This window comes from Myotis yumanensis, unplaced genomic scaffold (assembly GCF_028538775.1).
Source record: "Myotis yumanensis isolate MYYU_CA2020_CCGP unplaced genomic scaffold, mMyoYum1.0.hap1 SCAF_6, whole genome shotgun sequence".
Classification (NCBI taxonomy): Eukaryota; Metazoa; Chordata; class Mammalia; order Chiroptera; family Vespertilionidae; genus Myotis; species Myotis yumanensis.
The window spans coordinates 79,221,488-79,243,709 of NW_027223757.1; the positions used below are offsets into that span (position 1 = coordinate 79,221,488).

Genomic DNA, 22,222 nt, shown 5'->3' on the forward strand with positions numbered 1-22,222 from the left:
ATCAATAATCAAGAGAGATATAGTCAATTTCTCCAATACAGGGGGTGGGCAAAAGTAGGTTTATAGCTATGAGTACATGAAAGTTTGTTCTCATATTATTATTATTTATTAACTAGAGGCCTGGTGCACAAAAATTTGTGCACTGGGGGGGGGGGGGATCCCTCAGCCCCACCTGTGCCCTCTCGCAGTCTGGGACCCCTCAGGAGATAACGACCTGCTGGCTTAGGCCTGATCCTGGGTGGCAGAGGGCAAGCTCAATCCCTAGGTGCAGCCCCTGGTCGGGCTCAGAGCAGGGCTGATTGGGGAGTTGGGGCGCCACCCCCTGTCACGCACAGAGTAGGGCCTATAGGGGAGTTAGGGCACCGCCCCCTGTCACACACAGAGCAGGGCGGATCAGGGGGTTGGTGCGCCGCCACTGTCACACTCAGGGCAGGGCCGATGGGGAGGTTATGGCTCTACCGGGTCATACACAGAGCAGGGCCCGTGCCAGCGGGGGGGAGAGGGGGGTTGGGGCCCCGAACCCTGTCACACACAGAGCAGGGCCGATCAGGGGGTTGGGACGCCTTCCCCTGTCACGAACAGAGCAGCGCGGATAGGGAGGTTGTGGCCCCGCCCTCTGTCACACACAGAGCTGCAGGGGGATCAGGGGGTTTCGGCGCTGCCCCCTGTCACGCTGATCTGGTGCCAGGAGGCCTCATGGCTCCGCTGATCCCGGTGCTGGGAGGCATATTACCCTTTTACTATATAGGATAGAGGCCTGGGGGCCGGCTGGTTTGCCCTGAAGGGTGTCCTGGATCAGGGTGGGGGTCCCTACTGGGGTGCCTGGCCAGCCTGGATGAGGGGATGATGGCTGTTTGCAGCTGGTCACACACCCTTCAGGGTGGGGCTCCCCACTGGGGTGCCTGGCCAGTCTGGGTGAGGGGCTGAGGGCTGCTTTCAGGCTGGCAATTGTTGACTGAAGCTCCCAACCGCTCCTTTATTTTCTCTTTTTTTTAATTTTATTCTGGGCCAGCTTTAGCTCTGGCTCTAGCTCTGAGGCTTTGTATCTGGTTTGTTTGCCATTCTATAATCGACGAAACAATGTATAACTTCAGCTCTGAGATCCCGGCAGGCTGAAAGCTGGTTTCTACATTTGCAACATAGTACATAGTTGCTTAGAGTTGCAACTCAGAGGCTGGCAAGTCAGGCGGGGAATGTTGGAGTCTGCAGTCACTGGAGCAAGCAAGTCTCATGTTCGCTTCCAGCTGCCTGGCTGCCGGCCGCCATCTTGGCTGACAGTTAATTTGCATAAGGATATGCTGATTAGCCAATGGGAAGGGTAGCGGTTGTACGCTAATTACCATGTTTCTCTTTTATTAGTGTAGATTATTACATTATTTTCTATATGGACAACTGTAAGCCTACTTTTGCCCTCCCCTATATATATTTCCCTGGCAATATCTATTATCACAATATTCAAATTGCTCTCATTATGACGTTCGCCATGAGGACAAATAGTAATCATGGAGATATGGTGCCTTCAAGAATAAAAAATAGGACATTCACAGTAAATTATAGCATATTATAGGATAACAATGAATTGTTTTGCACTATAAAAAGAACACATGTACCAAATAATTCTATTTCTAAAAAGTGAGCAGCAATTTTGTTGGCTATGTGTTACAGGGTAGTGAGAAGCTAGAAAAAATTTTAAGCAAGTGGAATAGGAAACCAAGCCAAGAAAATTGAACAAGGCCAAACAATTTAGGGAGCTTGAAGCTAGCTTGTAAATAACAAGCCATTATCTTCCCCAACTAAAGACACTTGAGAGCAAATACCCCTCCCCACAACTGAAAGAATCCAGAAGAGAGGGGAAGGGGAGGGGGAGAAAAGGGGATTTTTTTTTTTTATTGTCTAAAGTTTTACATATGTCTCCTTTTTCCCCAATTGACCCCCACCCCCCACCCCAGCCATTTCCACCCCGGGCAAGCCCCCACTGCCCCAGTGTCTGTGTCCATTGGTTATGTTAATATGCATGCATACAAATCCTTTAGTTATTGTATAACCCCCTCTCCCCTACCATTTGTCTCTGGATCTATTCTTGTTCATCAAGTTATGTTGATCATTGTATCCCACATATGAGTGAGTTCATGTGATATTTATCTTTCTCCAACTGCCTTATTGGAGAAGGGGATTTTTTAATGCCTCTTCCCCCCAAACAGAGGAAGGAAAGAAGAAGGAGTACTACAATGGGGGGATAAGGACACATTTGTAATACCTTAATCAATAAAGGGAAAAAAATCTGTCTCACTAAACAAAGAAGTCAGTCGTTTTGGAAAAGGAAAAACAAAAGGGGGGGCAGTTTATTTCACTCCATGAACAGTGAAGCCAGCAAAGTCCCTGGGCTTGTAAAGATACAATTGCCAGGTGTTTCTCATAAATACTGGCGAAGTAAAAGAGTTAATCAGGCCCTACCCAGTTTGGCTCAGCAGATAGAGCGTCGGTCTTTGGACTCAAGGGTCCCAGGTTCGATTCTGGTCAAGGGCATGTACCTTGGTTGCGGGCATATACCCAGTAGGGGGTGTGCAGGAGGCAGCTAATTGATGTTTCTCTCTCATCAATGTTTCTAACTCTCTATCCCTCTCCTTTCCTCTCTGTAAAAAATCAATAAAATATATTTTTTTAAAAAGAGTTAACCAGTACCAAGATATCTAGCAGATACATTTTAAAATCTATAGTCAGAAAAGTATATAAGGCACACCCTCCCCACCCCGCCCCACCACGCTCGCTCCTCAAATTAGCCCAGAGAGCCCATCCCCACTTTAAGCTGCATGATAGATTTCTTGCCTTGCTCTTTACTCCATTTGCATGGTTTACTTGCTTAATAAATTTGTTTTAACACAATGCAATTATCTGGAGTCACTCATTTGAATTGATTCATTCCTACGAGCATGACAAGAATCAAGTGGGCTGACCCAGGGGGCTGTCCAGTAACGCCTCTCTGGTGCCTGAGAGAGGCGCCCGTAACCTAAGTATCCGAAATGTTAAATTAATAATCGAAGCAAGATTTGTCCAAAACATAAAATATAGACGTGAGGAAGATCTGGGAATGGATTTATAAACACTTAGAGAAACCCTGTCAGGAGTTACCTTTGATTTAATGTAACCATAAGAGTAAAGCAATATAAAATGACTTGTAAATCCCAAGACTTTTAAGCCAGTTGTAATTGAACTGAAATAGCAGAGAAGAATTAAAATAATGTCTGTTCAGTTGTCACTTGGAATTTTAACATTGCAAAGAGAAAGTGGCGCTCAGCACCATGAAACAAGGCCTTTTTGTTACAGTGGAGCCTATGTGAGTTTCAAAGGGTTGGGGAGAAATTTCAACCTCTCTTCATGGGCACAGAGAGTTAGCAGGTGATGGGTGATAATCTTTGGTTTGACATCTTTAGATCCAACATAGCCTCTAAGTCAGTGGTTCTCAACCTTCCTAATGCCGCGACCCTTTAATACAGTTCCTCATGTGGTGGTGACCCCCAACCATAAAATTATTTTCGTTGCTACTTCATAACTGTAATGTTGCTACTGTTATGAATCGTAATGTAAATATCTGTTGCTGGATGTAATTTCATTGTTACAAATTGAACATAATTAAAGCATAGTGATTAATCACAAAAACAATATGTAATTATATATGGTCTTAGGCGACCCCTGTGAAAGGGTCGTTTGACCCCCAAAGGGGTCGCGACCCACAGGTTGAGAACCGCTGCTCTAAGTAATATATTAACTCATTCCTTTAAATGTTGAAAACAAGTAAGCATAGCAGAAAATGTATCTAGTAACCATCTGCCCCTCTGTGAAGAGAGGCAACACAGCTTCAAACCACACCCCATATAGCTGCTGAACTTGGAAGCCAGCAGACTTCGATCAGGAATTCTGGGCATTTTCCTAAGACTCGGTCCTGTGTTCCTGTGACTCTCTTTGAATTTCCTGACAAAAAAACAGGTACGGAAAAATAAAGCAGGACACGGATATAGAGTGTTTATGAGCAAACCCGCAAAATGCCAACTTGATCTATGTAACCCTGAGCTCACTGTTCCCATCACACTGGTATAGCACTGAAAACTTAAGTATCAATAGACTTTTCCAGTCTGTTCTTTAAATTCTGGCCCGCGCTGACCCAGGGGATCTTGTCTGTAAAGGGACACCTCCATTTCAGCCACGCCCGGGGCATTTTAAATCCTGCTACATCGCCATCCTCTTTGTACTGTCCGGGTGTGTGAGCAGACATGTGCCTTCCTCATCACGGTAATGAGAGAAAAGCAGATCTCTGCTGTTTACAAGGGAGAATGTGTAGGATTTTCTCCAGGGCAGCCCTGGAAGGAGCTGGGGGGAGTTGGGGGAAGAACCGGGTTAGCCTGACTGCGCTGCAGCACAAAGCCCTGTGACGTGGCGCCCACGTGGCGGACCGGCGGTTTCACCGGCACTGCAGCCGTAGGAGGGGCCAGTTGCAGCCCGTCCCTGGCTCTGGCCCTGAAGCAGGAAGACCTGGGCCCAGGAGCCGGGGTAGGAAGTAGAACAGGCTGGGAAATTGGAAATGACCAGGGCGGGGGAGGTGGGGTAAAGACAGGGGAGAGGACGATCTGTGACGTGAGGGGTCTTGTGATCCTTAGTACTCTGTCCCATCCTTGGCTGAATCAGTGCACCGGGGTAGAGCGTTTCTCTGTGTTGCTTAGTGCCCACCCATTCGCCAGAGGCTTTCAATGTGCGTGTCTATGTGAGTCCTATTGAAACTCTTTGCCTATCTTAAGGATAAATCATTCCATTCACACGGTGCGCTCTGAGTCATAGCCGAAGCCTAAAGTCATTTCTAAATCTGGCCTTCCACGAAGTCAACTCGAGAAATTTCGCTTCTTATGTTTTGAGTGCAGTTATTAGAAACTATGTATTATCACAAACGAGTAGAATTGTGGTTGTTGAATCTTCTGGGCTTTATGTCATCTCCTGGCTTTCAGGAAATGACATGAAGAGAAATATAGGTGTGACCAAAATGTATGTTGTAAATGCCCATTATGTGGGTGTCTCCTTACAGAGTTTATCTTCTAAAGAGCATATGGGTTACAGGCCTAGATGAGGAGTTGTGAATCTTGGAAATATGTTGTGATATTCCAAGGATGTCGGGTGTGTGAGCAGACATTTACTTTTTAGTATTTGAATAAAATACAAGAACATCAAAACAGTTTGATCTTAGAAGGCGATTATGGTCTTAATGATGAGACCAAATTAATATTAGAGAACAATACTAAACAGTTGTGTCGATGAGTTTGGAGATGAGTGATTCTACCGAGTCTCCACATCTTTATGTTCAATGCCCTCTTTTGCCCTGTTTCAGGATTATGGAACCATACACCATGCTCTTCCTGTAGACACCCCAGCAGAACCCTGATATCCTGGTTTTAAAACATCTGCAACAAAGGGCACAGTACTTTTCTATTAGTAAGTAGTGGGGGGAAGGAGGGAATGGCAGCCAACCTTTCAACTATGTGTGCATGTGGGTTTAAAGGAATAAAAAAATGATCATTTTTCTTTCTGTAAGAATAATCTCAGGCTGATGTAAAAGATAAATTATTGATTGTACACAAAATGCTAAATCGAGGCCAAGGGAGGAGAGAGGGGAGCTAAGTACAGGCTGGTCAAGATTTTATACTAAGGATAGTTCACTGAGTATGTAATAAAAGGAGCAAGATAAAAGCACTTTGAATTTTCTTTCTTTGAAAATAACTATTTTATGGAAAGACGATTGAGTTTATAATACTAAATATTAACATGGGTTTCCATTTTGTTAATGCAGGTTACTTAATCTTGTATTCTCTTTTCAGTAGTTATTCAAAATAAATACCTAACTTTTAGCATAATGTTAAAAACACTAGTTACTGAATGAATTTATTAATGTATTTGTTTTCAAGTGGTAATACCCAGTGATTACCCACCTGGCATCCTGGTTATGTCACTCCTGAGTGCCTCCTATGGGCCAAGTAGTTTCAGAGAGGAGGGTGGGATTAGGGGACAGATGAAGACTTAACCCTTCAGGGGCTCACTGTTAAATATTGTACAAGGTGCAGTGGCAGCACAATGAAAGTACTTGTCATTCACCACTTCAAAGTAACAACAGTAGAGTAGACAGTTTATCTGGCCTGTGTTGGCCATCTCTCTACCCACTGTGTTATTAGCCAACTTACAAAAGTAGAGTAAGAAACTAATTTTGAAAATATCCCTAAATATGTGTTCAGAACCTTAAGAGAGAGCTGTATGACTTTGATTAATAAGTAAATAGGGGTAAGGAAGAATGTGGGGCTTATTTCAGATAATGCTGCTTAAAAGCCTATTCACAAACTTAAAGAGTTTTTAGAAATGAATGATTGTGAATAACCATGTAAATAGCATTAACCTTTCAATCTTAAATGTATCTATATAAAATACAAAGAAACTTACAACATAGATACAGTGGACCTATTATGGAACTATGTAATCAATGAATGTGAACATCTGGCTACTAAGTTCAGTATGTTAACTGAAATTTGAAGAACTTATGAAAGATAATTCTTCATTAGGAATCTTTGGTTAATGGATTCATGGTGTGGTGGTTCAGGTATGGCATGTGATGGTAATTTTTTAGTCATGGATGTAAAATCTACATAATTTAGTGCTTAAAGGGTTAATCAGCAGATTATGTAATTAATGTCACAGTAAGTTATAGTTTGCCAGTAGCTCTAAAACATGCTAACCTGACGCTTCCCCTCTAATTTGTATTTAACTTCATTTGAGATAGTACCTTCAACTCAGATATTTGGCTATCCAGTGAAGGCATACATATCTAAAGGTGATCTGAATCTTCTCTCCCTAGAAAACTAGAAATTTTTTTTATTGTAGTAGAAGATAATGACCTATGAAGGTTTTATGTTTCTTGAATTTTACTTTCTTCACTTATCCAACAGTGGCCAGTTTGTAATATTTATATAGTTATACACTGTGCCTTAAATTTTTAGATTTTTATTTATGCAAACTATAAAATCCCCCATACATGCAAAAACATAAATAAATACAGGTATTAGAAATACTTTTGAAGTTAGAAGTTTAATCAAACAACATGAATTAATGGAAGCTCTTAGGAGCCCAGAAAACTACTATACAGTATAAAGGATAATAATGAAAATATTAATAATTTCCATTTATTGAGTATTCTATGCCAGGCATTATATTAAGGTATTTTATGCCTTTCAGTTTTCAAGGCAAATAGATGATAAGATAATCCACATTTTACAGAAGAGAAAACTGAATTTCCAAGAGGGTTTCCCAGCACTTAGGTTTTTAAAAACTATGTTCGCAACCAATAAGCTATAGAAAGTTGTTAACTAGGAAGTCAATGTCACAGAAAGCTGAGCCACAGCAGTTCAGCCACAAAGTAGGATTGAAATTACCTTTGAAGTGGTTAACTTGTCTTGAGTGGTTATAAAAATACTAGGCCAAAAGGGCAGCATCCAAATATTAGGGCGCCTAAGAAGAGAAGGCTGGTTAGGGAAGAAGGGCATGCTTTACTCAGATTAAAAGCTACATGGGAATCAATGTCAAAAACAATGTCAGAAAACTGGCAATGAAATTTTAAGCTATTGGTGTAAAAAATTCTGTTTCAAAAATTTATTGACTTAGATTTACTGGAGCAACCAGAATTTGCTGAAACACAAGTAGGTGAAATATATATGGTGCTCTGACCTTCTCTTCACCTCCCTTCTTCCACCAGGTAAAGTAGATACTGCATCTTGCTCTGAGGACCAACAGTAAGTAATGACTCATGTATTGTAATGTGAACATGTTGTCAATCATTTTTATTTTGCCAGTGATAAAATGATATATTTAATATATCCATGGTTTTCAAAACTTTATGGTTAAATTTTTATTATTGAGAGAATCAAGTAAATTTTACTCACTATATCAAATTGAAACTTAAATGAACTCTTTATATTTCATTCTAAAATAGATGCTATAAATAATTCCCATGTTTATGACTTTGAAACAATTGAACTAGAACTATCTTTAATAGAAAAAGGTAAAAATGTGACAATTTATATATATTATATATACTGTAAGGGCATCAGTCATGTTTGTCAGTTTATATTTTACTAGAGGCTCAGTGCACGAATTTGTGCATGGGTGCGGTCCCTCAGCCTGGCCGGTGATTAAGGCCTATGGGGGAGGGTCGCTGAGGGGAGGGGCCCAGAGAGGTTGGCCGGCCAGCTCCCCCAATAGGGGCCAATAGGGGGGGTTGGGCCAGCCAGGGAGAGGGGCCGTAGGAGGGGGTCTTGCTGGGGGGAGGGGCTGTGGGAAGTTGGCTGTGAGAACGCACTGACCACCAGTGGGCAGCTCCTGTGTTGAGCATCTGCCCCCTGGTGGTCAGTGAGCATTATAGTGGTTGGCCGACCGGTCATTCCAATTGTTCAGTCGTAACAGTCGCTTAGGCATATATATATATAGATTGTCCCTACCAGAGACAATGTTAATTCCACTGTTATTCTACTGGCACCATATGGCAGTCTTCTCTTGTTACATTATGAATTTGGGAGTCACAGTGGCTGTGAGATAACCATGATCACTACATTGATTTTCCCCTCTTATTCATATACTACTAATTTCAATGCAGAACTACTTTGTTCTCTTTTGACTTACTTCCCAGCAATGGCTTTACTCTCACTGGTGGTGTTTCTGGCTGCTGTCCTGCTTCCATCTTTACCTGCAGAAAGTAAGGTAATGTTAGAGTGGAAAATTCTTCCAGCCCTATCCAGGCAACTTTGTGGGATGGCAAGGCACTTTGAGAGTGGGAAGAGCGGGGGTGTCTGGCCCATCACAAAGTACTCATATGTTAAATATTTTTCAAAAATGTTTTAAAAACCCCAATTTTATTTCCCTTTAGGATCCAGCCTTTTCTGCTTTGTTAACCACTCAAACAAATATCCAAAAAGAGATTGTAAATAAACACAATGAATTAAGGAAATCAGTCTCTCCATCTGCCAGCAACATGCTAATGATGGTAAGAAGCAGTAATCTAAGGAAAGTGGTGGGAACAAGCTGGTAGTTGGCATCTGTGAAGAACTTTGTGGCTTACAACATTCTGCCTCTGTTTTGCTATTTCATTTGAGTTATGTTATGGGAAGAAATTCTTAGTTTTACTTTATAATGGTTAAACAACTCATCAAGTTTACAGAGTTAAAAATTTGGGAAGGCAGAATTAGAAACCAGACCATCAGGCATCAAATGTGAAGCTGTTACATTTGTTTCTTCACTCTCTTTCCTAATCTAAAATAAACCCCCTTTCTTTAAGAATCAGTGCCATTGAGGGTAAATAGCACCCTTTCCAGGGCGCAGTCTCTGAAAACTAAATATCTCCTATATGATAACAGTGGGCTACAAATGGAATTGGGACTGATCTAGACCAGTTTATTACTATCAAAATCTATAATAATAAAAGCATAATATGCTAATTAGACTAGACAGCCGAACAACCTTCTGGACATCATTCTGGATGTCCTTCCGGACGCAGCCGTGGTGGCGGGGGCTGAGGCAGAGGTGGTTAGGGGCAATCAGGCAGGCAGGCAGAGGGGTTAGGGGTGATCAGGCAGGCAGGCAAGTGGTTAGGGGCAATGAGGCAGGCAGGGAGAGTGGTTAGGGGTGATCAGGTAAACAAGCAGGCCAGCAGTTAGAAGCCAGTGGTCCCGGATTGTGAGAGGGATGTCCGACTGCCGGATTAGGATCCATCCTGCTACGGGATGGGGCCTAAATTGGCAGTCAAATGTCCTCCAAGGGGTTCCAGATTGTGAGAGGGTGCAGGCCGGTCTGAGGAACCCCCATGCACTAATTTCATGGACCAGGCCTCTAGTATAATTATAATACATCACATGGTGGTCAGTATTTAGAATAGTACCATCACTAAAAATCCCAGGTGTGGCTGCTGTGCAATCATAAATAGTCATTGCTCTTGTTAGATACATCACCTATGGACTGTCTTTGTGGGAAATGGGCATTGTGGCAGATAGACACATCAGAGATATTGTAAGAACAACGACAAATAGATAATACATCTACAGAAGTTTTGAAGTAGTGCAAATTAATCTTATCAATCAGATTACAATGGATATGTTTTGTTGGAGTTGAACTTTTAAGTGTATATATTTTTTCCTTATAATAATTAGGAATGGGATAGAGAAGCAACAGCAAATGCCCAGAAGTGGGCAAACAAGTGCACTTTACAACACAGTGATCCAGAGGAACGAAAAACCAGTATGTGAATTACTAAATATTTGTTGAATAAATGAAAAAATAAAATAATAGTGGACAAATAAAATAGAATGGATCCTTCTGGTGTATTACATTAAGACTATGAATAAATGTTACTTATATTTGGCTTTTTAAAATCACAGTATCTGTATATGGAGAAATAGTTATGATAAATGCCATTTTGTGCTTATTGATTATTTTTATGCAAATAATATCTCAAGCAGTATCTAATTTGTTCCTCCCAACTTGCTCACGAATAAACTAGGATGTGGAAGGAATGACTTACCCAAGAACACAACCTGATGTAGTGAGATATATCGGAAAGCTAACCAGGCTTTCTGATTTCTAATCCACTGTCCTTTTGTGATATTGTATAGCCATTTGGTGTTCTGAAATTATTTATTTTGTATTCACAAAATATGTTGAATTATGTGGAATTGTACCTGATTTTTTTTCTTTACAAATATGAAACTTTTTAAAATCAGGATGATATTTTGATTATGTTGATTCATTAAAAAAATTTTGGTAACAGTCAAGTATTTTGTATGGACTGTGTAACTATAACGCATGGAATCATATAGCCTATTCAAAAAACACAGAAGACATATCAAGGATCCTGGTGTTCAAATAGTTGATTTCTTTTACCATTGCAGTTTTATTGCTTTCCTCATGATCTCTTCCTTCATAGATACGAAATGTGGTGAGAATCTCTATATGTCAAGTGACCCTAATGAGTGGTCAAATGCAGTCCAAAGTTGGTATGAAGAGAGACACGATTTTGTTTATGGTGTAGGACCAAAGTCTCCCGGTGCAGTGGTTGGACATTATACCCAGGTAAAGGGCACAATGAAAATACTTCTACCATGAATGCTCTAATATAGAAAGCTTCTTCAAATTATGACCCATCCCATTGTTCAATTTGGGGAAAAGAGCCCGAATCGATACAATACAGTAACATTGGACTGGTACTTCACCCTCAGCTATCATTTTGTTTTGATGGCTTGCACAACTCTTGGTTGGAAAGTGCACTCTGTATTTTTCCAACATTACAAATGAACAGAGTAGTAAATGCACATAAAAATTTAATATTTTCAAAGTGTGTGACTTTGTTTCAATAATGTAAATATTTCCATAAAATACATGGCTGCAAGCTATAGTAGTAACATTTTTTCAAGTTTTTCTTTGGCATTTGTCCTTTAATATTTTCCCTTTCTTACGTTATTCTTTATATATCCCCTTATGGATTTGTAGCTTGTTTGGTACTCATCTTACCGTCTTGGATGTGGAGTTGCTTATTGTCCCAATCAAGAGAATCTAAAATACTTCTACGTTTGCCACTATTGTCCTGCGTAAGTATACACTCTAGAGATTAAAGTCAATACTTCCATCTGCAATTTGATAGTTTTAAATTTTCATATATTAGCCAAATCAGAATAAAAACACATGTTTCAGTAAAGGAAAGTATTTCTTTGGAAATGATTATTAGGTGAATGATCTTTAAGGTGAGATACATTCAACTTACCAGAGAAGAGACCAAGTTCTCAGACCAAGGATAAATTTGAAACTCTGTTTTTTCTCAATTATAAAACAATGTCTTCTCTCACAATTGCCTTTCCCAAGTGCTCAAGATTATTCCCTGAGCATGTGGAGTGTGCATGTCTCTCAATTAGATATCATCAGTTCTCACTGTTTTCATGCCCTAATGATGCTTGATGATTAAGCAAGGGGTGGTAGTGCAGTGGCAAATTTGGGATCAAAAATTGTGATTTCTGCCTTTTCTGCAAAAATGTGCCTGCTACTGTTTATCTACAAACCATTTACATTTTTACCATTAAAAATGATTCCTTCTCTTGTGTTTCAATGGTTTTTCAAGAGATCTTTAATATACTTCAGAGTCCAGAAAAAGTTAACATCTTAAGTCTTTGTTTCTCAGCAGTTTTTTAAAAAATATATTTTTTATGATTTCTGAGAGGAAGGGAGAGGGAGAGAGAGAGAGAAATAGAAACATCAGTGATGAAAGAGAATCATTGATTGGCTGCCTCCTGCACACGCCCTCCTGGAGCCCACAACCCAGGCATGTGCTCTGACCGGGAATCGAACTGTGACCTCCTGGTTCATAGGTTGATATTCAACCCCTGAGCCACACCGGCCGGCCTCAGCAGTTTTCACACACGAAAACAACTCCATAATGAACCACCCAATACTGTCTTGATTTATAGCAGGAAACATGCTGGTTCAACAAGCAATATGTTTGAAGTCATCCATAATAAAGCCTATGGATAGATCAAAGATCTAATCTCAACATATCTCTTAGCTTTAATTCCTGATGACTAGAGACAAGGGCACCCCCAAAACCAAATCTCCCACAGGATTTATTTTGAGATTGTAGATAACCTGGAGATCTTGATCTCCCATTTGAGAAGTGTGGCCTTCACAGTCACTTGCCACTAGAAAGAAGTGAAAAGTCCTAGCAGAATGCACTCAGACTCACTGCCTGGCTGTGAGAGGGGAGGCATCTGAAGTGAGGAGTGGAGTGAATAATGAGGGGCAGCAGAGATGAGAGAACCTCCCCCCGACCCCAGACACGCCACTAACTATTTAAATATCATTGTTCCTGTCTAGAAGTATTTACTGTCCCTAGTACATATCAGAGAAATTATGATATTTTATCATCTTCCAAATATACATGATATGGTAGCATTGAGTATTTTCTTTCACACTACAACTCCCTAGCCTCCAAGAGTTTCTCCTGTCTGTCTGGGTAGGAGATGTGTTTGAACCCTAGCCAGCACATTGGGGTTCACTGCCTCACCAATTTAACCAAGTCTCGTAGGAGATAGAGTGTTGAAATATACTCTGAAAAGTTGAGACTGTAGTTATCCCAATTTAGTTGTTCAACCTACAGAATTACAGTTAAGGAGATGGGTCAATGTTTGAGGTATTTTCTTAATTTGGAGGCCATCTGAATTACACATTGGGAATTGTACTTTTTCACTTTTGGTAACATATCTGAATATATTTAATAACTAGGTATATTTGGTGACTAATGCTACCCTCGGAGTATAAATGAAACAGCAAAGTGAAAACTATTTGACACTATGTTTTTTAAATTTCAGTGGCAATAATGTGAGTAAAAAGAATACTCCTTACCAACAAGGAGAACCCTGTGCCAGTTGCCCCAATAACTGTAACAATGGACTATGCAGTAAGTTTGAAATTATTTTACCTGCTGTTATAATAAAGAGTTGATATTTTCTTTTCTTTTTATGGATTAGGAATTCTCGTAGGGTTACCAATTTAAATACTATCTTGATGCAAAATACAGAAAGATTCCTCAACAGAATGTGTTTAAGGGAACATTTTATACACTTTCATAACTTACACTAGAGGACTGGTGCACGAAATTCACACACGGGTAGGGTCCCTAGACCTGGCCTGTGATCAGGGCTGATTGGGGCCTTCTAGCTGCTGGCCAGGGCCTGCCTTCTGGCTGCCTGCTGGGCATCCCTTTCCTGGTTGCTTGCTGCTGGCCGGGGCCTTCCTTCTTTCTGTGAAGCCCCCTGGTGGTCAGCGCATATCATAGCTAGCAATTGAACTCCCGGTCTCCCGTTCAAACTCCCGAGGGGACACTTTGCAAATTAGCCTTTTATATATATAGATATGTTTTTTAATGAAAAGAATATTACTACTTCTAACATGATGAAACATCTACCATCAATGGCTTTTGTGACTATGCAGAGCTCATTTATATTAACTATACAAATTTCTGGTAACTAGTTCATTTCATCAAAATATCATTAGACAAAAGGTGGTATTTTGAAAAAATGAAAATTATAAATCTACAGATGTAAGATGAATATTATGGCTCAATCTAGACAGGCAAACCAAATATTAAATTTATTTTGTGCGAATATGTTCATCATGCTGATTATCATATTTTTATAGTATAATTGGAATCATAATGTTTGACTTGACAAATGATCACTTACCCTATAATTTGATAGTAGTTTTGTGTACTCTTTAATGACAAAAATTCAATTTGTATACAAAATTGGTTCATACTGTTGCAAAAGGAGAAAATAAAATAAATGTCATATATATCATTTCAAGGTTCTCATAAATAGAAGTAAAAAAACCTGTTGGTCTTTCATAGTTGGGATACTTTCATTAAAATTATGAACAATAGAGTTGACCCATTCACTGAGATTTTTACCTTTCAAAATCATTCACCTTTAGTTAGCCTTCTTTTTATAAAGCTATAATTCAGAATATTGATGATATCAAAGCTATAAATCAACTAAAGAAGAAAAAAGTTGAATATACCACTGCCGAATGCTGTTTACTAAAGAGCTTGGAATTATCCTATTAGCATAAGCATCCAACTGAGACGAGAGAGAGAGAGAGAGAGAGAGAGAGAGAGAGAAAGAGAGAGAGAAAGAGAGAGAGAGAGAGAGAAAGAGAGAGAGAGACTTTGATTTGTTGTTCCACTTATTTATGCATTCATTGGTTGATTCTTGTATATGCCCTGACCAGGGATCAAACCTGCAACCGTGGTGTATTCCGATGACTCTCTAACCAACTGAACTGCCCAGCCAGGCTCCCTCTACACCTATGCATTTTGAAAGTATGAATTGTTTTGCTGCTACTAAGGAAAATAACATGTAACTAATCTGTTTTTGTTACAGCCAATAGTTGTGAGTATGAAGATCTCCTTAGTAACTGTGGTTCCTTGAAGACAACAGCTGGCTGTGGGCATGAATTGCTCAAGGAAAAGTGCAAGGCTACTTGTCTATGTGAAAACAAAATTTACTGACATGTTCAACGTGCAATGCTCAAGATTAAGTGGAAAAGGGCTGCATTACTTAGACCTAGTGGAGAAGGGTGCATCATTTAATTGACACTTCCCAGAGGGGAAATGGTAAGCCTGTTAGTTACAAATTTGATTCCAAACAGTAATGCATCTTTTTCTCTAGGCTCTTCACAGAAATCTCTCTCATACATCGATTTACAAAAGCAACATGATGCCAACTTTGGACTTTGAGATACATTTGGTACTTTAAAGTTAACAAATTAAATCAAGTTGAGGATGTTTAAAGTTGTAACCACAGGATTTAGGTCACTAGAATTTTGGGCTAAAATGAAGAATCACATGTTCCATGAAACAACTTGGAGAGGAACAAAAAACACCTGTAACATCATTGTCATTCCTACCACATGATTTTTTACATGTTTAAAGAATGAATTCAAAGATTGGATCTACCTTTGTCTTATGGTGTCCTTTTTTTTTTTAAGTAGTCAGCTTTTAGAATAAAAAACGTATCTAAGCAACCACATAGATATGATTCTTGTGCAATATTTTATAGGATTCATAATTACTCTAACTAGACTTAGCCTAGTTAAATGATTATATCGCACAAAATTTCCAAAATATTTGCCTATAAAATTAAACTTTAACAACAAAAAAATATGTTCTTACTTCTTTCTTTTTATTTTTTTTAAATATATTTCTTTATTGACTTCAGAGAGGAAGGGAGAAGGAGAGAGAGCTAGAAACATTAATGATGAGAGAGAATCATTGATTGGCTGCCTCCTGCACACCCGCCACTGGGGAACAAGCCCGCAACCCAGGCATGTGCCCTCGGCCAGAATCGAACCTGGGACCCTTCAGTTCGATTCTGAACGCTCTATCCACTGAGCCAAGCCGGCCAGGGCTCTTTTTACTTTTTGACATTTTGATAATCCTATTTATTTAGTTGATACATTTTTCAAAAGAGGGTACCATCTGACAATATATACAAATATATCCTCAGAAGAAGAAGAAAAACAATAGTAAGTATTTTAGAGAGATTTATCATTGATGAGTCTTTGCCTACATTGTAATTTAAGATTGATAAAACAACAGTCAAGTCACTCTATCTTTTACAGGTAGTGATAAAAAGAAAAATGATTGCCTCAAACATTTTTACTAAAAAAATTAAAATAAGAAAAAGAACAGTAGAGTAAATCTAAAGTGAAGAAAACGATAGTCAGAAACAGAAACTAATGAAATAGATAATAGAAAATCAAAGTATATAATTAATAAATCAAAATTCTGTGTTTTAGAATTAATAAAATAGACAAATGACTAGGTGGCTTAATACAGAAAGAAAGGTAAAACAAAAAGAATTTAACAAGATGGCAAGGGAGAAACAGCTATTAAAATGTAAGAAATAAAGAGAAAGAGATGTGTCAGGGAGGTAACTATTAAAACCTCTATACAAATATATTTGGAAACCTAGATAAATAATTTACCAGGAAAATAAAAATACAAAAATTGACTCTATTAGAGATACAAAGTTTAAACTGCCCATTGTCTATATAGAAAAAGCTATTAAGAAGCTATCACCTCTCAAAAAAAAGTGTGTGTGTGTATGAGAAATATGATAAATGGGCAAAGAACATGAACAAATAATTATCAAAATAGATTAAAATGGTCACTAAACAAAAAATATTTTTTTACTTCACTCATAAAAATAAATGGAAATTTAAACCTCACTGACATAACACTTCACCACTCAAATTGTAAAAATAAAAAAAACCACATTCTGCTACAGTTTTTATGGAGGGGTATTTGGCAATGTCTACCAAAACTACATGTGCATTTACTCTTTAACCCAGACATCTTTCTAGGATTCATCTTCAAATCCCTTCTAGAAATTTTATATTGTTCTTCAACCATATGATGATTCATATTGCAACATTATTTATTGAAATAGTCTTTGTAATTGCAAAATATTGAAATGTCTATAGCCCACACACAAAAAGTTGTAGTGCCACATATCTTTTATGAAGAACAAGAATCTTTATGAACTTATCTGGAGTGATTTCCAAGATATATCCTATATAATAAAAGCCTAATATGCAAATTGACCAAACAGTGGAACAAACAGTGGAACCAGTTGCTATGACGTGCAATGACCACCAGGGGGCAGACACTCAATACAGGAGATGCCTCCAGGCCACAGGCCCTAGGCCAACCAACGTGGGTGCCAGCACGGGACTCCCAATTGCTCTGCTGGTCTCCCCACAGAGGGAGGGGACCAGCAGCGGTGGCAAGGGGCCAGGCAGGCAAGTGGGCAGCACCAGGCCAACCAAGGTGGATGCCAGTAGGGGCTCCTGATTGCCCTGCTGGTCGCCCCACAGATTGCCCCTGATTGCCAGCCAAGCCTAGGAACCCTACCAGTGCACTGGGCCTCTAGTTGATAAATAAAAAATAGCATAGTGCAAAAATGTTTTTGATAGTCTTCTACCTTTTGTGTTAAAAAGGGTAAATGCAAAAATACACCTGTACATTCACATTTTTGCAACATAGGAAAAGTGCAGCAGAAACTAAGGAAATTGGTTGTATCCAGTTGGTTGGTGAGAATGGGGTGGGCAGAGTAGAGGATGTCAAAGGGGTAGGAAAAATTGATTGGAGGGAGTGACTCATCTCTGACTTCCTTTTTGTATAGTTTTAACTTATAAATTATGTGAATGCTCACATACTCCTTCAAATAAAATATAATCAACAAAGGGGGGAAGAAAAATCCAAAAATGGAATAAACACAAAAACAAATTAAACTATACTTTAAATAGTTTAAAAGTATTAAAAGTTTAAAAGAAATTTTATAATCACCATAAAGGGTGAAAAAACACACACCACAGAACTAATTCAAATAATGTTCGAATGCCATTTTGGACAATATGTCTTCTATATGTATGTAAACAAATGTTCAACTCTAATAAGACTTTCTTGTTTGTATTTAACCTTAGACACATGGGTTAGTAGTTCTGAAACTATTTATGCTATGATTGAACAAATACATATAAACAATGGGAACCAGGGTTCTCACTGTTGGGAAAGGATTTACGCATATGGAAGAGAGGAAGGTGGAAATAAACCCTGTGTTATTGTATTAGAATTGGATATATTGCTAAGAATTGATGGTTTTCAACGTATAGAAATAGATGCGACTGTTGGGGAACTAAGCAGAAGGAATCCCTGCCCTCAAGAATGCACACTTTTTTAACAAAGGAAATAAGAACATAAGGTTTCCCAGCCATGAGGGACACACATCATTCTTCAGGATGGTAAAAATTATTCCTAAATTGATATAAAATGTAATACCAAAGAGAGAAATGCTGGCTCACCACTTTTAAATGGAACACATCATCGCTTTAAATTAAAGACAGTTCCAGAAAGGACAAGTTCATGCTGGCTTAATGAAGCCTTCATCCTTATCCCTCTGGCACTGGCAGCCGGCAGCAAAGACGGTGATAACTGATGAGTGGCCACTGGAGGCTTCCATGGCGTCCAGCAAACAAATTCAGCTTTGAGTTCTGGAGTTACTGGCAACACGCTCACTGAATATTGCCAGGTATGGGTCCTTAGCAGCCCAGATCTGTCAAAGAGGCTGAGTAGAAGGGTAGGAAAAGAGCGGATGTTATGGGGGAGGTGACAATATTTGTTAGTACACACGAGAAAATTCCTTGGGCCCTATGAGCAACCAGCAATGATTGGGTGAAAACTTTACAGTTTATGGCTCTTTCAAGAGCAAATAGCGGGGAGCACTACCTTTACCTGTCATACACATGCATGAGCGCACGTGCATGCACACACGCGCATGCGCACACCCAATACACACACACACACACACACACACGAAAACATTTTTAAAAATATTTTTATTGATTTCAGAGAGGAAGGGAGAGGGAGAGAGAGAGGGAAACATCAATGATGAGAGAGAATCATCGATCGGCTGCCTCCTGCATGCCCCACACTGGGGAGTGAGCCCGAAACCCAGGCACATGCTCTGACCAGGAATGGAACCCTGACCTCCTGGTTCATAGGTCGATGCTCTATCACTGAGCCATGACAACTGAGCACAAATACATTTTATAGGAACTACTATAAAACCAAAACTCCTAATGTTGGGAAGTCTACACTAATAAAAAAGAAACATGGTAATTAGCGTACGACTGCTACCCTTTTCATTGGCTAATCAGTGAGTATATGCAAATTAACTGTCAGCCAAGATGGCGGCCGGCAACCATGCACTGAAGCGAACAGGGAGGCTTGCTTGCTCCAGTGACTGGAGGACTCCAACGTTCCCCACCTGCCGCTGCCGGCCTCTGACCTGGCAGTTTGAAACATTGTAACAAATATAGAAGCTAAACAAAACCCCAGAAACCAGCTTTCAGCAGGCCGGGATCTCAGAGCTGGAGTTATACATTGTTTCAATTATAGAACGCAAACAAACCAGATACCTGCTTTCAGCAGCGGAAGCCCCAGAGCTAGAGCCAGAGCTAAAGCTGGCCCAGAATTAAAAAAGAAAAAAAGGAGCAGTTGGGAGCTTCAGTCAATTGCCAGCCTGAAAGCAGCCCTCAACCCCTCACCCAGACTGGCCAGGCACCCCAGTGGGGACCCCCACCCTGAAGGGTGTGTGACCAGCTGCAAACAGCCATCATCCCCTCATCCAGGCTGGCCAGACACCCCAGTGGGGACTCCCACCCTGATCCAGGACACCCTTCAGGGCAAACCAGCCGGCCCCCAGGCCTCTATCCTATATAGTAAAAGGGTAATATGCCTCCCAGCACTGGGATCAGCGGAGCCTTGAGGCCTCAGGCACCAGATCAGCGTGACAGGGAGCAGCGCCCAAACCCCCTGATCGCCCTGCAGCTCTGTGTGTGACAGGGTGCGGCGTCCCAACACCCCCACCCCTCCCCCACACACAGGCCCTGTTCTGTGTGTGACAGGGTAGAGCCATAACCTCCCCATCAGCCCTGCCCTGAGTGTGACAGTGGCGGTGCCCCAACCCCCTGATCCGCCCTGCTCTGTGTGTGACAGGGGGCAGTGCCCTAACTCCCCTATTGGCCCTACTCTGTGAGTGACAGGGGGGAGCTCCCCAACCCCCTGATGGGCCCTGCTCTGTGCATGACAGGGGGGAGCTCCCCAACCCCCCTGATGGGCCCTGCTCTGTGAGTGACAGGGGGCAGCGCCCAAACCCCCTGATCCGCCCTGCTCTGTGTGTGACTGAGGGTGGCATCGCAACCTCCCGATCCGCCCTGCTCTGTGCATGACAGGGGGCGGCGACCCAACTCCCCAATCAGCCCTGCTCTGAGCCCGACCAGGGGCTACACCTAGGGATTGGGCCTTCCCTCTGCCACCCAGGAGCAGGCCTAAGCCAGCAGGTCGTTATCTCCCGAGGGGTCCCAGACTGTGAGAGGGCACAGGCCAGGCTGAGGAACCGCCCCCCGAGTGCACAAATTTTTGTGCACCGGGCCTCTAGTATACTTATAAAAGACACTCTTGATTTGTATATAGAATTTTAAAATGTCATCAGATATCTATTTCAAATTGAGATGATTTTTCTCTTTTTTGATTAAGTAAAATAATGATTGTAATGTATTTAAGAGTAAGAGCTACTAATGATGCTCAATACCTTTTAATGTACTTGCCTGTCTCCACTTATTGCTACCAAAGTTAATTAGAAACATATTACATTCCAGATGGTATGCTGAATTTTTCTATATTCATTTTTGCCCTTTGGCTTCACAATAGTTCTTTGTCTGCATCTTACAGATGAATAAGCGGGGATAAGAGAGTTAAGCTCCTTGTCCAGATATAAACAGCCAGCAAATGTCAGAGCGTGGACTCAACCCAGACAGAGCCTGGCAAAAGCCTAATGTTTTTAAGCACTGCACAAATGCTGGCGCTTTTTTTTTTTTTTTTTAATCTAGACTGAACCTATTTGACAGTTTGGACTGCAAATGCATTCACACTATTTCATTGGAAAAGAACAATTTTTTTTACATTAAGAACAAGTAGATTACTTGTTCTATATTTATGAATATGTGTATATTTTTGACTTTGTGACTTTTAAGTCTTGTCGTTCATGGTAGTCAGGCATAAAATGCATACTTTTAACTTCATAAAATAAGATAGTGACTCAATTCTGTTGACTTCCATTGCCACTGTCTTAAAAAATCTGGCCTGTAATTATAAAAAACGGTGACAAGAAATAGATTGAATCCTAAAGAGCACTGATTATGTGAGGGCACGAGAAAGCCTTTCAGAGTGATGGATGCAGAGCTACATACATATTGGAAAATTAAATTGGCCATGGACCCTTGATTTGTACACTACATTGTATGCAAGTTATGCCTCAATTTAAAAACAATAACAGATGCATAAAAGGAGGATGGGAAGGAGGGAAAAAAGAACAAGTTAAGAAAAGACAAAAGTCAAAATAGATTGCCATGATATGACATGGAGGCACAGGTTTGGTAAGAAAATCAGGGTTCAGTTGGGGGCATATTAAAAGTGGAAGTATGGAGTGGCAGTTGAGTTTCACTGTATAGATGACTCTTAAAATCATATCACTACATTAGATTCTCTGAGAGTGAGTGGAGCAGTTTGCTAAATCTCAGAATTTGCTGAAGCTTGTAAATGCAAGATCCACCGAAAGCGGCAAAAGTTAGGGTCCAACTCCTATTTTAATTTTTTTCTGTCAAATAGATAACTCTTTAAACTCTACAGTCCATCACAATTAGCTGAAAGGAAAAAAATAATCTGTGAGGAAACAGTCACAAATCATCGACATGCTTGGGGAATATTGAAAACCTTTTCAAGTCATCATGGAATAAGTATCAGTTCACCTGAAAAATGATGAGGAAGGAGAGCAATGTACAGTGACTGACACGTGGCAAATGGAAGAGTAAAAAAAAATGCCTTGAAAGTTTGATATTAATCTATGGCAAATATGTGTCATTTAAAATATATTTCTTTTACTTTTTAGCATTCTTGAACCATGACTTCATATATAAAACAGAGTAATAATTTAAAAAAAAAAAAAGCCGAAACCGGTTTGGCTCAGTGGATAGAGCATCGGCCTGCGGA

At 40.3% G+C, this 22,222-nt stretch overlaps 1 protein-coding gene across 1 annotated transcript; it reads left to right on the top strand.

Moving 5' to 3' along the window:
* The first annotated feature begins 8,706 nt into the window (after nt 1-8,706).
* On the top strand, nt 8,707-15,118 carry CRISP2 (cysteine rich secretory protein 2). Its single transcript, XM_070419359.1, has 7 exons — nt 8,707-8,778; nt 8,945-9,061; nt 10,221-10,308; nt 10,994-11,139; nt 11,557-11,654; nt 13,422-13,510; nt 14,991-15,118. Exons 1-7 carry the CDS (start codon nt 8,710-8,712, stop codon nt 15,116-15,118), a joined length of 735 nt encoding a protein of 244 aa, XP_070275460.1. The 5' UTR covers nt 8,707-8,709.
* Nucleotides 15,119-22,222: the final 7,104 nt, after the last annotated feature.